The sequence below is a fragment of the Vombatus ursinus genome, unplaced genomic scaffold, assembly GCF_900497805.2.
Source record: "Vombatus ursinus unplaced genomic scaffold, bare-nosed wombat genome assembly UNPS02009918.1, whole genome shotgun sequence".
Lineage (NCBI taxonomy): Eukaryota > Metazoa > Chordata > Mammalia > Diprotodontia > Vombatidae > Vombatus > Vombatus ursinus.
In genome coordinates, this window is record NW_020949696.1 from 4,684,159 (window position 1) to 4,701,894 (window position 17,736).

General features: G+C 43.7%; 1 protein-coding gene across 8 annotated transcripts in view; it reads left to right on the forward strand.

Moving 5' to 3' along the window:
• DOT1L (DOT1 like histone lysine methyltransferase) overlaps nt 1-17,572 on the forward strand; it is a 121,757-nt gene extending 104,185 nt beyond the window's left edge. For 7 of the 8 annotated variants that reach the window (XM_027853066.1, XM_027853068.1, XM_027853071.1 and 4 more), the window contains 3 exons: nt 4,454-4,515; nt 5,288-6,265; nt 11,481-17,572. In XM_027853066.1, the coding sequence (XP_027708867.1) occupies nt 4,454-4,515; nt 5,288-6,265; nt 11,481-11,488 (1,048 nt within the window). In that variant the 3' untranslated portion in view covers nt 11,489-17,572. The other variant, XM_027853075.1, reaches the window with a different exon arrangement.
• The last annotated feature ends 164 nt before the right edge of the window (nt 17,573-17,736 follow it).

Here is a 17,736-nt window from a genome sequence, read left to right on the forward strand (position 1 = left end):
ATGGCCCATACACCTGGAACCAGGTTCAAATAAAATTGGGAAATACTTAACAAAATAAAAAAAAAAACCCACAGATAATGTTAATATGTATGGTCCTCAGTATTTGTCCCACAGAGATCCTTAACATACATTTTAGTGGCTAAGTAGCACCATAGTACACAGAGCTCTGGACCTGGACTCTGGAAGACCCACGTTCCCGCCCCAGACATTCACTAGCTGCATAACTCTGGTCAAATCCTTCCACTTCTGTCTGCCTTGGTTTCCTCAGCTGTGAAATGGGGCTAATAAGAGCACCTTCCTCTCAGCACGATCCTTGCCATGAGAATCCATTGAAATAATATTTGTAAAGTATGCTTAGCACATGGCCTGCTGCAGAGTTTCAGTGCCTGACAATATAAATGCCGCTGCTAATGGCACCTTTTTTTATTTGAGCTTGACACCACTGTTTTAGAAAATTGTCATGAATATTGATTCAAAAAATTTAAATAAAAATCTCATCAGAATACACAGCATCTTACTCAACATTATTCATTTTGACCAAGTCAGATTTATTACAGGAATGGTTTAGCTTTAGGAAAACCATCAGAATAATCATATTGAAAATGAAGAGTCCAGTACCACATGATCATCTCAAATTAATGCACCAAAAGCCATTTATACACTACACTTCATTTATGCTAAAACCCTATGAAGCATATATGCATAATGGAGGGACCTTTAAAACAAATCTAAGGTATCTAAATCCAGAAGCTACCAACTGACGGGAATAAAGCCAGGAGGCCCCTTCTTGCTATTTGATATAGTTACAGAATGGTAGCAATAGTAATACAAGAAAAGGAAATTGGCATTCAGCTAGGCAGCTGAAGCTGTTCAGATAATGGTTTATGTGGAAAACTAGGAAATTAGCACAGATATAACTTTAGACTATAGCTTCAGCCCAGTTGCAGGCTACACAATAAACTCAAAAACAGCAGTGTTTCTGAGTAATAGTAACAAAATCTAAGTTATAGAAATGGAAATCTTATTTAAAATAACTAAGGCAATCAAAAAACAAAAGCACATAAAATACTTGGATATAATTAATTACAAAATGCCCCTTTTTAAAAAAATGAGTATTCAGTGCTCATGGCCAAGCTTAGGTGCTATTAAAAATGACAATCCTAGCTAAGAAAATTAGCATTTTATTGTTAGGCCGAACTCTCCAGGTCACGCATGATGAAATGGTGGCAAAATTTGTTTCTCAAAACAAAGGATCTGGAATATCTAATGGGAAAAGATAGGGATGAAGGGGTACAGTACTTCCTACCTTAACCTGGATTATAAATCAGCCATCAAACTATTTTGTATTGTTTAAAAATCAGTGGAACACACCAATCAAGAAAGGATAAAGAAACAGTGGAATTCAATTCAACTGTCTGTCCTTAGGAGGGGGAAATCCCTGTTTAAGGAAAGCTGCAGGGAAACCTAGGAAGCAGTGTAGCTGAACATAATCTTAGAAAAACATTTTACGCTGTATTCCACAATAGATTCAAAATATGACATGGGATCTTAACATTAAAGATCATACCATTCATTAAGCATTAGAAGAGAATCAGATCATGTACCTTTCATTGTTATTGGCAGGAATCATTCTTAAAGAATAGAGACAGTTGCAAAAGATATAACTGGCAACTTTGATTACATGAAACTGAGAAACTCCTACACAAACAAAATTCAAGTGTAGCATAAGGAAAGCAGTGGAATGAGGGGAGAACACTATTGGTATCCAAGATAAATTCAACTATATATACACATACACACATGTATGTATATATGCATAGATATACATGTTTGTTTTTTGGAGATTGTGTATGTATATTATACATTCTCCATTAGGTATTGCTTTGATTTTTATTTTGGTGAGGCAATCGGGGTTAAGTGACTTGTCCAGGGTCACACAGCTAGTGAATGTCAAGTGTCTGAGGCCAGATTTGAACTCAAGTCCTCCTGACCCCAAACCAGAGCTATATCCACTATGCCACCTAGCTGCCTTTCCATTAGGTATTAAAGGCTATGAATGGACAGTTCTCAAAAGAATTGCGGACTATTAGTAACCATATGAAAAAATGTTACAGTATAAGAGAAATGCAAATCAAAATAACCTTGAGATATTTCCTCACCACCAGCAAATAAACAAAGATGACAAAAAATAGGAATAGTCAACGGTGGTTCATTAGTTCAGTTGTGAATAGGTGTGACAACCATATTGGAAAGCACTTTTCAAGTATGACAAAGTAACTGAACTGGACATGCATGCCCTCAAACCTAGAGATTTCCCTACCAGGCACGTATCTCAAGGATCTCATTTACAATAAAATATCGTTAGCAGTCTGTCAAACATTTAAGGGCCTACTATGTGCTAGGCATTATGACCAGCACTAACTATAGAAGCACTTTGTGTGAGAGCAAAGAATTTGAAACCATGCCAGTGCCCATCCATTCACTATTCAGTTAACAAGTTTTGGTACAAAACTGTAATAGAAAATTATTCTAAGAAATAACGAATTTGATGAAGACAGCATAATAACATTTATATGATCTGATTAAGAGGAAAGCAAGCAGTCATTCATTAATGTGTAGTTAGCACAACAGTGTGAATATGTAAAAACAATCACCGAACAGAGCCAAGATGAATGTTATCAAGTTAGAGAAAAACAAATTCTCCCATCCTCAACTCCTTTGGGGAAGTTGGGGTTCTATGGGTATAGTAGATATTTTGAAACTTTTTTGATGAGTTTTTTTCTCTTCCTCTTTTTTTTCTTTGAAAATCATTAAAGATGACTCTGGGATGAGGACAGGTGAGACTGGGAGAAATTCTACTGGTCTAAAAAACCCAGAAAATATCTATAAAAACTTTTAAATTCCCAAGGTTTCAATTCAACACCCAGGAAATTTGCAAAGATGACAAAGTATGGGAAGTTGGTATTGTAGGGCTTTTGGGGAGATAGGTAAACGAAGAGTACTGGTAATGAACTGTGAGTCAATAATTTTTGGAAGTAGCTGTGAATTAATGCATATAAATATGCAGATGACTAAAATATCCATATCATTTGACCTGGAGCAGATGTTCCCAAACTTTCTGGACTCAGGACCCCTTTACGTTCTTAAAAAATTGTTGAGGACTCTCAAATGCTTTTGTTTATATGGGAATTTTTTAACAAAATGTAACTTTTTTTTTAATTAGAAGAAAGGCATTGTTTTCCATGTTTTTGCAAATTTTTTTAAACGTCTAGCTTAAGAGATGACAACTACATTCTCTTATCGGCTTCTTCATTCATTCTGGTACAGTGTTGTTTTATTTGTAGTATGTGAAGACTGTTCTCACACAAATACATGTAGTTAGAAAAGGGAGGCATATTTTAATAGGCAAATAACATCTTAGTTTTATTAAGAAAATAATTTTGACCTCACAACCCCCTGAAAGAACCTTGGAAATAACCAGGGATCTAAAGACTGTACTTTGAGAATTGCTGACCTAAAGCTTCTTCTACAAGTTTTATGTGCCAAGGAAGTCATTGATAAGAGTGCTTATCTTTTTTTTTTCCTTCAATTTATTTTTCAGTTGTTTTTTATTGCTAGTAATCTTTTCCCCTACTAACATGGCTTAAAATACAGTTTGAGGTTTTACCTTTTTGAAAATTGCTATACACATCTATAAGTAACGCAGCAAATTGAGGAATTAAAGACAAGTTAATTTTATAGCAGTTAGGAACCTTCCTCTTTTGGGGTGACAAGGGGGTCCAGACATTGATGTAGGGAGCTTGGAGAGGACACTTCCGTAACTCCAAGCCTGTTGAGAATTGCCCAGGTCACTAAATATTTAAATGACTTACCCAAGGTCGCAAAGGTGTTGTGTCCCAGAGAGGGGATTTGAACCCAAATGTTCCTTATCCAATCCAGCTCTCTTTCCACTATAAACTTACTGATTCTCTCTGGATTTAAAGCTATTTTTTTTTTGTTATTGTTGTTTCATTTGAACTTGACGGTTGTCTTTGTTAGCAGAGAATGGAACTGTTCTGATATGTTTATGTTCAACCTGTGAATTTAAATTATAATCATATTTTAACTCTTCCTATGCTGTTTTGGGATGTACAAACCCCACTACTTCCAACAACCTTCTGCACAATGCAGTTGTAATTGTTAAAACTCGTTTTAGAAAGAAAGAATGGAAGTGATGGGAATTGTCTGAATTATTATATATAAGCAGTGGAGCTGACATTTGAACTCAGTGCTTTCAGTTATCCCCTTGGTAGAATAGTACTGCTTTGACTGTCCTTGTTGCCTTTCCCTTTAGTAACACAGAAAATATTCCAGTTTCGTGTCGTCATCCCAGTGCCTTTACTTAGGTGACAGACTAAAATGTGGGATAATACAGGTGGTTATATGAATAACCATTTCCTTTTCCCTTTTTTAGGATTGAAAGGAAAATCGCAACAATATCTTTAGAGAGCAAGTCTCCCCAGAAAACAGAAAATGGTAAGTAAAGGAGGCATTGAATGTGCAGTGTTTGCCATCTCCTGCTAGCTCTGGCTGACGGACAGCGGGCTGCAGACCTTCCTGCGTCACTGCTTGCCCAAGGTAGGCTTAGTGTTGCCTTTCTGTCGTCCTCGCTTCTGTCTGTGCAGTCTTCCGGTTCTTTCTTCATTCCATTTCACATAAGCTGTAAAGCTTCTGCCTTTGCCGTGTGCCTAAGCTTCCGTCGATGAGATGTTCGCCAGTCATTTTGCACATGCATGTTGTGGGCTGCCATGTGTGGACACGGATGTTTGCAGTTAGTAGCTGCTTCTTTTCAACTGCTTTGCTGTTGTGGGGGGAGGGGAAGGGCATATTTTTTGGCATCTAGTGGAAAGTGGCTCTCTTTTCTCCTTCTGCCCCCAGGGGTTTTTTTTTTTTTTTTTTTTTTAAACTTACGGTGCTTCTCATCCTGGTTGATGGCCCACAATCCTGGCTGCAGAGTTTCTTCTTCCCCCATTTCCCATGAGCCCTTTCCTAGCGTTTAGCTCCTCAGTGTCAACAGTCCTTAAGCTCTTTGCCATTTTTTCCTCTTTTGCTCAGGTTAGTCTGCTGGCCTGCATAACCCTTAGGACTTCTCGTAGCAGACCTAGAGGAGCCAGTTTGGGGGCTCATTCCCACCCCTGTGAACGTGCCCTACTCCTTTCAAATAAACCTGACCTTTCTCGTTCTCTCTCTCTCCCCCAATCAGATGATTGAACTGGGGTTTATTTTTTGTTCTTTTTCACCAAACCAGGTGGTGGCCTTCCAGGAAGGAAGCAAACCCAACTAACTGAAGGTATCAACAGTAGTAAATGGAAGTCTACCTTTTCACCAATATCAGACATCAACCTTACCAAAACATCCGACAGCCCCTTACAGGCAGCTTCGTCCCTGAGCCAGAATTCCCTGTTTGCCTTCCGGCCGTCCTCAGAGGATACGATGGCTATTGACGCCAAGGTCTCTGTGCACACGAGGAAAAACTTCCCCGGTTCACTGTCAGGGACGGATGGTCTCAGCCCCAACACAAACTCCTCCAATGGTTTCTCCTATGCCGGGGGCCTGTCTGCTGCTGATGTGAGTTTACACAGCTTTCACGATGGTGCTTCTCTTTCTCACAAGACCACCGAGGTGGCCGGCTTGACCTCCCCTCTGGGTTTTCAGGCACAGCGGAGCAAAGACGGCTCAGACGCCAACCCTTTTCTGAACAAGAGGCAGCTGGACGGCCTAGGAAGTATGAAGGGGGAAGAGCTACAGAGGGCTGGAGGCCGAAGCAAAGAGGTGCTCGACGTGGGCCTGCAGCTGGGGGGCCCCTCTGAAAAGAGCTCCCTGCAGCACGGTGGCAAGGCTGGCAAAGGACGGGACCGGGACTTGGAGTTTAAAAATGGCCACAATCTTTTCATTTCTGCTGCCGCCGCCGCCGTGCCTCCTGGGGGCCTCCTCAATGGCAAAGGCCTTTCCAGCGCGGCCTCTGCGGCCGGCCACCCCACTTCTTCTGTTTCGGCGCACCACCCTTTCCTAAACACTTTCACCACTGGATCCCAGTTTCCCTTGGGCCCTATGTCCCTGCAGGCCAACCTCAGCTCAGTGGCAGGCTCTTCAGTATTGCAGTCTTTATTTAATTCCATGCCTGCTGCTGCCAGTTTGGTCCACGTGTCGTCGGCTGCGACCAGATTGACAAATTCTCACGCTATGGGAAACTTCTCTTCTGGGGTTACAGGTGGAACAGTTGGAGGTAGGTTGGTGGAGCTTTGCTTCTCCTTTTCAAGGGGCCACTTAGAGGTTGCTTTTGAGAATTGGACTGTGCAGGGAAGGCACTAGGATCATTTCAGAGCCAGAGAAGGGCCCTTCAAGGTCATCTCTATTCTAATTTCCCCTCATTTTCCACATCAGGAAACTGAGGCCCAGACAGAAGCAACTTCCCTAGGTTCACTGTGTAGTAAGGAATGGAACCCGCGCTTTTGTCTCTAGGACACTCTTCACAGGGAGCCCGTGATCACATGTTGCAGTTTGAGGGGAGATCCTGGCTCGTCACTCTCTCCCTCTTCCCCTCATTACATTGGTCTTTCCTTCCTCTCCTTGCCCCCACCCTACAGCAAACACACAGAATTTAGACAGTGTACTAGCTTTCCATAAAACAATTTGATTTGCTTGCCTCTCAGGATTTCCTGATTCTGTAATCCAGGTGCTTTGTGTACAATGCAGCCAGTGACCTCCATCTAACCAGTCCTAAGTCTGTGCACCTTGTCGTGACAGCACGTTGCTTGCCTCCCTTCCCTGGCCCCAAACCATGAAGCCCTTCATTTGAATTGAATGTGTGCACAGCATTGATTTCAAGGTCCTCAGCTGGTATTTGGCAGAGCACGTGCCTCCTTGTGTACGGGATCTGTTTATCCTCTCTGGAGATACTATACAGGGAGGAAGCACATCCTACATTCCGTCATTGTCTTCCTTCCCTGCAAGAATGGCCAAGTGATGGCTGCCAGGGGTCAACATCCTCCCCCTCCCCTCAGTCCCTGCCCATAGCGCAGAGGCTCCGTGGCCTGGGACTAGTCCTTCTCCTTCCTTTTGGGTAGAGCCTCTTCTCTCTCGTTTGCCCAGGGCATCTGAAGGTAAGTTGTGCTCTGGAGCCCTTGCCTCTGGCACCGTGGCTCCCATGGCGGGCTGCCATTCGGACATCAGGTTCTCACCTTGACGGCTTTGCTTTTTGCTTTGTATGTGCTGTGCTCTGTGTGTGCGTGTGTGCATGCATGTATGTGTGCCCATGTACTTGTACGTTTGGCGCGTGTCTTGTCTGTCGGCACCCCTGCTTGAGTGGACATGTGTGTGTGTGTGTGTGTGTGTGTGCGTGTGTGTGCGCGCTGGCGCGCATGTCTCTTCACTGTTCCTGGACAGTGCCTCTGTGTTGAAGCTCAGTTTTTCTCTCCTGTTTGCAGGTGTTTTTAACCATGCGGTGCCTTCTGCCTCTTCTCATCAGTTTGGAGCCAGTTTCTGTAGCAGCACCATGCTAAGCTTAAACCCAGTGCAGGCTGTGGTCACCCCCACTTTCTCTTCCTTCCAGGCCTCTTCCTCTAGCATAGGAACATGTAGCGAGGCTAGAGCCCCCCAGCACCACAGGCCTGTGAAGCCTGTCCTGCACCCTCCTCCCCCTGCTCCTCCTCTTGCTAACGTCTCATTGCCTCCACCCCCTCTGTTACTCACTGCTTCTAACCCGGAGCCCGGGCTTCTGCCGACCCTAACGTCCATTCCTGCTAACAAAGCTTTTGCTATGCCCTCGTCGGCTGCTTCTCTCCAGGCTAACGCTCCTCTCTCTATCAAGCTCGCTTCCCTCCCCCATAAAGCTTCCCGCCCCTCCTTCACAGTCCACCACCAGCCTCTGCCCCGTTTGGCGTTGGCCCAGGCTGCACCCGTGGTCCCGCAGTCCAACGCCGCTGGCCCGCCCGCTATGTGGGTTACCCTTGGCATGCAGTCTCCTTACGCTTCGCACCTTTCTGGGGTTAAGCCGCGATAAAGAGCTTGCTTAGCTAGCAGTTCGTATTATGTAAGGTAAGGCTAGAGCCTAACTAGGTGGTTTATGCACAAAATTGAATTCCCTTCCTTTCACAGAGGCCAGTTGAGGTCAGAGTAGGAGTCTCGGGTGTGCCAGTGCAGGCTTTACCGGGGTTTGGGGATCAGCATCCCTCCTCTGACCAGTAGAGTGGGATGTTTCATTTCATCCCTTCCTTGTGCTCATGAGGAATTCTCCAAATGCCGACGAGGCAAAAAAAAAAAAAAACCAAACCCAAAAAACCCCCCCAAAAAAGTGCTCAGTAGCTGGAAATACATGAGGCTGGTCAAACTGGTCAAGTAGGTGAAAAGCCCTTTCTCCTGTCGAGGTAACAGAGCTGCCATCCTGACCTTCCCAGGAGGACATGTGGCTGTTTTGTTTGCCCGGTGGCATGAGTCATGAGTGTGCCACAGACACATCCAGAAAAAAGCCCGTTCCTCATGGTGGGGGTACCCTACATAAGGATCTTGGGGGTGACTACAGCTTGAGGGGCACAGTACTGATGAAGGAGGGAGAAGAAACTCGTTGATATTAGTTAATCTGGTTCAGCTGATAGTGCTGCCCTGTAACCTGTCTGTTGAAGCCTGGAACCCGACCTTGGACTTCTGCACTTAGGCAGCCCCCGACAGGCTCCGGGGTACCAGGGCCGCTGGTTGGGGAGAGGTGTGGTTTTAGCTGGAGCAGTCTCTTTCAACTGATCAAGTTGAATTTGGACCCTATTGCTTATTTAATTCAAGGCAGTCCAGGGCTCAGATAGTAGCTCTTTCCTCTTCCCTCCTAATAAGCTGGAAGTTTGACTGAGTTTTGTGCCATAACCTTTCTAGACTCAGCCCTAAGTGGTATGGGCACTGCCAGGCCAACTGTCACTTATCTCTGAAGTCACACCTCGGTCCATCTTCCTTCCCTGGCCTATTTTGGTATTCCAGGTAAGAAAGGCCTTGTTTAAGGTGTGACTTTCATGACCTCTCTTACCATTTTGTATTTGAAACAGATTTTGAGGTTTAGCCTCTGAGATAAACTGTACTTTTTTCACATACAAGTTTTAAATAGTATTTGTGCTCCAACAACTCATTTACAACCTGCAGGGAACAGCTCAGTCCATTGCTGTGTTCTTTTCAGTCATCTTTACGATTCTGTGGTCTTAGTGTATGTTTTGAGATGATTTACATGCAGGTCAAGTGTGTGTTTTTGGGAAACGGAATGGGATGGCCTAAGTTATTGATTCAGCCAATGTTAAATGGTCGTCTCACGCCAGACATAGGAACTGGATGTTTTGGTGTTAGCCAGAGAATTTCGATTCAGTTGGTATTAACCTTGGTCCTATCAAGGTTTGTTTTTATCTTACTCTTTCTTAAGAGACATGAAATCCATGTTGTTCGGATAGCCGAGGTCCACAGAAGGACCACAGGCCCAAGCTCCTCTGCCCCATGTCTGACAAACAGAACCGCAGTGTTTTCTTTTCTAAGGCAGGTAACAATGGCACTAGGGAAATGACTATCTTCTTACACATGGGTTGCGTGGTGTTGGAAGTTCCTTTTTAAATAAGTCATTAGTTGACTATGAGTGTAAAATGTGGGCTCACCAGCTGGCTTCTGTTCTTATGGCCATCATTTCATTTCACACATAAAGTAACATCAAAGGCAATCCCTGGTGTCTTGTCGTGAACATCTAGCCAGGTTTGATCTCCTGACAGCTCAGAAGTTAGCACTTTACCTTGAAGCAAATACTTCTTGCCAGACTTTTATGCAAGCCAGTTAAAGTATCCATGATGTGGCCTTAACTCAGCACCTTATCAGGCAGTAACTCCAGGGAGCAATCTGCAGAGAACTCTGTAAGCTGAGTGGAGAAGTCTGGCCCCAATTTTGCTGTTGGTTCTGACCTGGGGCAGTTGTTTGAACCTATTTCAGTTTTTCTTTAGTTGTGCTCATACAGATCAATGCTTGTTTAATAAAGCTTCTGCTCAGTTTCTAAGGGGACAGGTTCCTTATGCAAGAAAGAAACAAATAACTACAGGCATGGCCATTATTTTTTATTTATGTTCTATGTGCACATACCACTATACTCCCAATGCCTGGTTTCTGGACCCTCCCAAATTTCCAGCAGAGTTCAGTGCTGGCAGGTCCTTCTGAGCTGGAAAAACTCAGAGTTTGGTTAGGCAGGGCGATACCGGGTGTTTCAAAAGTCTTTTAAGTTCAGTAGCTTAAAACTGCACTGAGACCTTTGTAACAGCCTGTATATGTTGTGTAGACAAGCTCCCCTGATACTTGGCTTCAGAGCAATGAATTTTTCAGCTTCAGCAACTCCCCCAAACCTTAGAGATTGAAATCATTCAATGGAGGGAAAGCCCCTCATGAAATCATTGACCCTTCAGGATCAATTGTCGTTTGGACACTATTCACTGTGAAATTTTTCAGCCTAACTTAACCCTTCTCTTATCATTCCCTCCCATTCCCCCCACTTCCAGGTGCTCGATGAATGAAGCGTGATGATATTCTTATTTGTGGTTTTAGTTCTGTTGGTGTTGTAGGTATTTTCAAAATAACTACTCCTTAACTTGAAGAAGCTCCTGCTGTGACTGTTGTCACAATTCTGTAGGAGACAGTCACCTGGAAGCAAACCAGTGTAGGCTCTGACTGAGCCTGGTCAGCCTGGGGCAGAGGCTTTGCCTCTGCTTTATTGAGCTAGCTGCTGTTGCTGCTGCAATGCTGCATTTGCTGCTTGCTCTCCCTGACATCCATCATCTGGAAGAACTGAAACACCGTCCTTAAAAAATGAGAGCTTGGTTGGCAGAGAATCCCCAGAAGGGGAAGACAGTGTCCTCTGCCCGTTGCTGTGTTTCTTCTTGTGTCCTTCCCAGATGAGGAGGCTGGGGCACACACTGAGACATTGTCCAGTTCTACAAAGACAGCGCCTGGCTCCGCTCTGGGAGCTCCCAGTTTCTAGCCAAGCCTTTTCACAGAAGCTGATGCTTCCCTGGGGAGGGCAGGAGAAGTGTAACTTTCTAGCCCTGCTCCTACCTGCTCACTCTCAGAGGTTTGGGGACTATTCCAGCAATGGCTGTTGCCAAAGGGATGGGGTCTGTCAGCTCAGTTCTCCATTCTCTGAAGGCTGAAGGCTTAGGTGAGCATCAGGTCTCCCAGATTCAGTACCTTGTTCCATTGAGTAAAAAGGGATAGTCACTTAATCTTCTGGGGCCTCAGTTTCCTTTCCATTAGCCTCCACCCTGATTTTAGAAAATGAAATTTTTGTTCATTTTACCTTGCACAATCCCCAAAAAGGTTACTGTGATATACTTTTTTTAGCAGTGTTTTGACTTTCCTGGCGAACCTAATGTTAGAAAATGATGGGATAGAGTTTTGATTTTTGGCTTGCTCTCTTTCCCTCTCTGCTTGTCTCCTTCTAGGTAACTAGAATTTCTACCTCAACCCCATGTGACCTATGCAAGGACGCCGTGGACCAACTCACTCAGCTTCCACTGAAAGGTGCTCACCTGGCCTGCAAGGGTTTCAACTCACAAACTACTGGATGACAGCGCAAACAAAAAAAATTTTTTAAGTACGACAGAATAAAGAATATTCTACTGTGAATCGGAGTTTAAAAAAAAAACTGCGGAAGAAATGACTTAAAGGCTCCAGTTTGTATTGTTGATAGTTTTAGATAAAGTATTTATCATTTTTTAAAAAGTAAAAACAATTTTGACTTATTTTATTCCATCTAAGTCGTAAAAGGCAACTTATTAAGAAGATATAAATAACTATATATAAGAATATATATAAATAAATAAGATATATATAAAGGACTGGCACACCAGCAGAGATGTCCACAGCTTGTTCTCGGTGCTATTTCATCCATCAGAACTGTGCCTCTGTAGTTCTCCTTGGTGCTGACTTTCGAGGGTTGACCAATGCCAAATACAGTTCTTGGGAAAGTCTGCTTTATTTATTGAAGTCACTCTGTTCATTTACCAAAGGCTTTACCTGTCCTGAAAAAGTGAGGGCAAAAAAGTTGATGTGTGGGTTTGGGGCCTTGGTGGTTTTTATTTGTTTGTTTTTGTTTTTAAAAACAACTCCCTTAAGCAACTGTGTATGTTTGACCACTGTTTTCCACCTTCTCGACCAGCTGCTAGGCCACCTGGTCTTTAGTCCTTGTTACCATCCTACCAAACAGTTCATCTTGAACTGAGAATACCTTAAAGCTAGTTCCATTAAATGTTTTCCTTGTCTCCCACACATGCCCTCATCACTGAGTTCCCCTGTCACTGTGAATTTTACCTGCTATACTGTTAATTCTTTTAGCCCTTTATTTTGGGGATGTCATTGGCATATGAACAGGGTGCATATTTACTGGTGTTGGTCAGGCCCGTTTTAATTCTTCATGGCAACATTGGACATTAATTCCTAAGCTGGGGCAAGTTTTGATTTCTCAGCTTTTGTTGTTTTTGTTCAAAGTACTCTGTATTTTGTTCATAATTTTTTGATACTTGACCCCCAGATGGCTTGGCCTTTGTACTAAGTGCATTTGCTTTTTTATTTCTTTGCTTTTCAGTAGGTTTAAATGGTGGTTCTCTCACATACACACAAACACACATACACACACAAATCCCACACAGCTATCTTATTACGCACCGATCTGATGATGTGGCAACAAATTACTTGTCTTGTGACCTGGTGTTCTGTGTACAGAAAAGTGTCACGCTATGGAAGTGACAGTATTTTATAGAGATATGATGAAAATTTATAAATTTCATATACTTGATTTCATTTATTTTTAGATTGTATAATGCACAGTAAACTTTTAAAAAAAGAGAGAGAAAAAATTACAAAACATTTTTATTTATTCAAGTGCACAAAAAAGGGTATGGGTTCCATTTTTAAGCTTCTCATTTTGAGACTAGGTATCATGAATTGGACCAAGTACTCAGATAGGAAACGGCAATAACCATGAATGGCAGTAGTATATCGACTAGGCCCAGTGTACCCCTGCCTAAGCAAGTGTTCAGTCATGGCAGGCAGAGGCTTTTGAAGCCTTTTGGCCTCCTTGGATTCATTCCTACAAAACTTAACTGAAGCATCCTGTTTTCATACGCAGACCTGGGATGGAGAAACATGTTTCTTCCTCAGCTGTTCTTACCTACCTTGGTTGATTTCTTCTGCTTGGCCACATCGTGTTAGGCTTCATCAGTTAATTGGTAATGAATTAAATGCCTAATCCTGATAATATTTCTTCTTATTTGTGTCTCTCTGAATCAGGTTCTTGCTTACAACCCAGCATGCCGTGTCTGGGAATGTTCTCAGTGTAGAGTTGTATTTAGAATCCAGTTGCTGGATTAGGTATTCCAAGCTTTAGCCTCTGCTACAGAATTTCCCCAGCTGGTGATTCTCCCTGTTCTTCAACTCTCGTCTCTCTTCCCCCCACCCCCCATTCCTGCACTGAGCCATGGGGACGTGAAGGTTTCATTGTCGATACTCAGCAAAAGTGAGCAGGTTGAGTCGGACTGTTGGGAAGAAGTGAGCAGAGGAGGAGCTGGAAAAGATACTCAGAAGGGCAGTAGACGTGGTAGCTTCTAGTAGAAGCTAAGAATATTCCCTGGAATCCAGGAAGTCATGAAGTGAAGCCTAGGAACTCATGACCATCAGAGAGGCAAATCCCCTAGCACAGCTTCTGTGGAAGCCCAAACTTGGATTCGAGTCTTTGGAGCCTTGAGGCTTGGGGAAACTCATCAGAAAGGAATGTCCTCAGGTAGCGTTGAGGGCGACCTCATTGTGCTGTCTCTTGACATTATAGATAGAACTGGTGTCTTGTTAAAGTGGTGGATGTGGGCTTGGAGAAGGGAGGGCAATGTAAAATGATGAGGCCATTACCATTCCTTGTGGTTGGTATACATTGGGATTCAAGATAAGGAAAACGACTTCACCATTGCCCAGAACAACTCAAGACTGAGGGTAGTCAGGGTCTGGGGGCAGATCAAAAATGTTCCCGTGTTGGAGTCCAACTGGTGACTGGAATTAAGCATGAGACTTTGGCAAACCTAATTGTTAGTGAATTTATCAGTGTTTCTGGATGAAAGGTGAGGCCCTTGGAGTTGGTCGGTTAGCTGGTTGTCTAGTCTCTGCCAGGAGGTTCAGCACCCCTGGCTCTCCCTGCCATCCCTCTTCCCTCGGCCGCCTTTGCATACCGAATCCCAAGAGCAGTTCTGGTCGGATGATCAGCCTACATGTTGATGGCCTTGAGAATGGTTTGTTTTTTAAAGGCTACTACAGAAAGCCTTTGGGGCTTGGGACATCTGAGTACCTAAAGCACTGAATCTGATCGCTCAGCACCCTGGGCATCTTTGCTGTTAGCCTTTGTTTTTACTGAAACCTGATGCCAAGTGTGGATGTTGGGAGGATGCTGAGGAGGGGGGGAAGGAGGACAGCACGGGATGCTTTTACCTGTAGATAGCTTTAATTTAGGCTTCTTGGCCTGAGGGTGAATTGAATGAAGCTGTTTTCTGGGAGGAAAAAAGGAAATCAACTCTCCTGTTGGGATTTCCCAGAGGCAGCCAGAGAGGTAGAAACGCGAGGCTAGAAAGACTCTTTTCTGCAGTGATTCTCGGCTTTATGACAGAGCCCTTCAGAACAGCTCCCATGTGCTGAGTCTAGATGGATTCCTTTGTCAGCTAGAACCTTCCCCTGAACTTCATGCAGGTGTCTGGGCGAGACACAAGCTTCGACTTTCTTTTCTCAGGAACTAGTTTAAAATAGGAAATGAAACCATTAAAATTGTACCTTGTATTCCCAAAACTTTTAGATCCTCAGAATGTCAGTTAATTAACATCTAAATTAATAAATACTCTTTAGAACGCAACCTTGTAAACCCCCTCGCTGAACAAATCCGGTTTTGCTGGGGCCCCGCCAGTGCCAGTGGTGGGTGGTTTAAAAGAATGTGACGGCTGCAGTGTTGGCTCTTCCCTCTGGTTCAGAACACTTGACCTACCCCCCAGCTTATGGAGGGGGCGGGCGCACTATTTGATGAGAACCTATATGTCCTAAGAGCTTAAAGATGCCAGGAGGCTCTTTGAGGGACGGTGGTGCTGAGCTTGCTCAGGTGACCGATGTAGTGACAGAAAGTGTTTCCCAGTGCTTTTCCTCTCTCTGCTCTTTAAGGGGATAGGAGGTGGCTGCAAACCCATGAAGGTTGAGTGAACAGGCCAAGAGTAACAGGGTGTGTCCAGTTGGACAAGAAAGGCCTGAAAAGTGTAAGATTCAGATCCATTGCTGTCTGTGGTCTGCCCCTTCCCCCACAAGATTAATTTATTGAGCAGGAATGAAGGATGGCTGGCTTTCTTCGTCAGCTACCCTGGAGTCCATGTTGAGAGGGGTCTTTTGGCTCCCTTTGAGCATGTTGTTAAAGGCATTCCTGCATTGGGTGCTCTCATATGTTCATATATATGTTCTACACTTTTCAGAGCCATTCCTAGCACTCCTAGTAATTTCCCCCTGAATATGTTCTCTGGAAGATTTCCTTTGTCTGTTTTCACCTTCAATAGTCACTGGAGGGGTTTCCATAAGTTGGTAGACATTGGAGAGTTAAAGCTTCAGCAGGCCTTGAATAAGGTCCCGTGGGTATGGATGTAGTTGGGCTCGGGGAGGGCAAGCAGCATGGGAGTGCTCCTTCAAAAAGCTAGCAGACTGCCCCAAAAGACTTGGTCTAATATTGCAGTCTGCTGGATGGGGAGAGCATGTCGAGTTGGTAGGAGTGCCTCCATCCCCCCCCCCCCCCTTTCTGCTCACCCTCCAGTGAGTTGCCAGAGGGTGACTGCTCCCTGTGAAGGCCTGGCGTGTTCAAGTAGCCAGAGGCAGTGCGGCAGTGACCACAGGGCACTGGGAGCCTGGACACTTGCTCTCTGGCAGGACTGGAGGGGCCCTCCCCCTCACCTTGGGGGTGGGGAACAGGATTGGTTTGACCCTTTAGGGAGCTTACACACTTGATTTGGGCTTTAGAGCAAAAGACCCATTTTAAGATGGTGCTATGTATCAGCTTTTAAAAAACAAACAAACTTAATATTCAAGAGGGAAGTCTCTCCTTCCTATGAAGTAGGTGCTCTCCTTGCTCCCAGGTGCTATGTGTGCTATGGATAGATGAGCTCGAGATCACCAAATCCCATTCTGCACGGGGTAGGCCTGTTGTTCTCTTCCTTGTGGCCTCCTAGCATGTTCAAGTTTCTTGTCTCCAACTTCGGTGACCCGGCACCTTCCTTCCTCTCCCAGGTCCTTCCCCACCTCTTCCTGGCTGGAAGCCCTCCCCAGCAGGAGGCTTAGAGGAAAGAAGTCAGCAACCCCCTAAGTGAGAGTTTGGGAGTCCTGTGCTCCACACTGCACAGTCTATGGAATGGAGGCTGCTTGTGTTTCACAGACATGTCGGATGAATTACTGTTTTGTGCCATTTTTGTTTATGCTTTCTACATTAAAGAAAAACTGTACACACACACACACACACACACACACACACACACACACACACTCACTCTGACTTGAGTATTGCAGCACAAGATGTTACCGTGGCTATCAGAACATAACGCCTAAGATTAAACTGAATTATACTCTCGGTATATGGCGTTTGTGAAATTCTTTAGGGATTGAAAATTATTTTTTTTCACTCCTTGAAGGAAAAATATGTGTGTCTCACTTTAGATGCTGACAAATAATTATAATGTATTGAACATGATTAACCCTTCAGGTTGCCCTGTGACTCTAAGGTACACCTGTATGCTTCACTGAGATTAGCCTTTCATAAAAGTGCTTTTTAAGAAACCACGGGGGGAAGGGAAGAATAGGAGATCTTTAGCTCATCAGAGAATTTGGGCTTTGCAATCCATTTAGCTAAGTGGTCAACTTTGGCTTTTATGCATGGGATTTCGAGCTGTTGGAGAGCAGAGGGTTTGTTTAGGTAAATGAAGCGGGTCATGAAATAAATGTTGCTTGGGAATTGATTTGTTAAACTTTTAAATTAACAACTAAAACAATCCCTTCCCCAGAATGAATTAAAAAACACACCCACACACTTCCCTCCCCACACCCACCTCTTGCTTAGGACATGTGCTATGGGATGTTTCCTAGTCAATAGGAATTAGTTTATATGCTTTAGCCTACGAATTTGTGACTTATTTAAAATTCAAATTGTTTCCCTTAATTTATGTCAATACATTGTCATTCCGTTCATTTTTAGTAGGAAATAGTTAATCCTAATCCTTTTCCCCTCTCATGCTTGTAATTAATTCTTCACAATTCAGAATTTAAAAGGTTTTCCCTTCTATTTCAGTTCCTCATGTCTATCTTAATTTGTAATTGAGAAGATGCTTTTAAGTTTGCCTTTATATTAAAATCTGTATTTTAAATGTGTGTATCGCTGTGTTGCTTCCCTCTTCAGGCTGTTGGTTTAAGCATCTTTTCCTATGGGAAATCCATAACATTCTCCATTTCCACCTCTAGACTCAAATAAAAATATTTATTTTCACTTGTATCTGTTTTTAATGGGAACTTTTATTCAGTATTAAAGTTGGATGATAGGATAGTAATGGCTCCATTTCATATCACAGATTCATTTGTTGATATTTATAATGTTAGTGCTTGGGGCAGCTAGGTTGGCGCTGTGGATAGAGCACTGACCTTGGAGTCAGG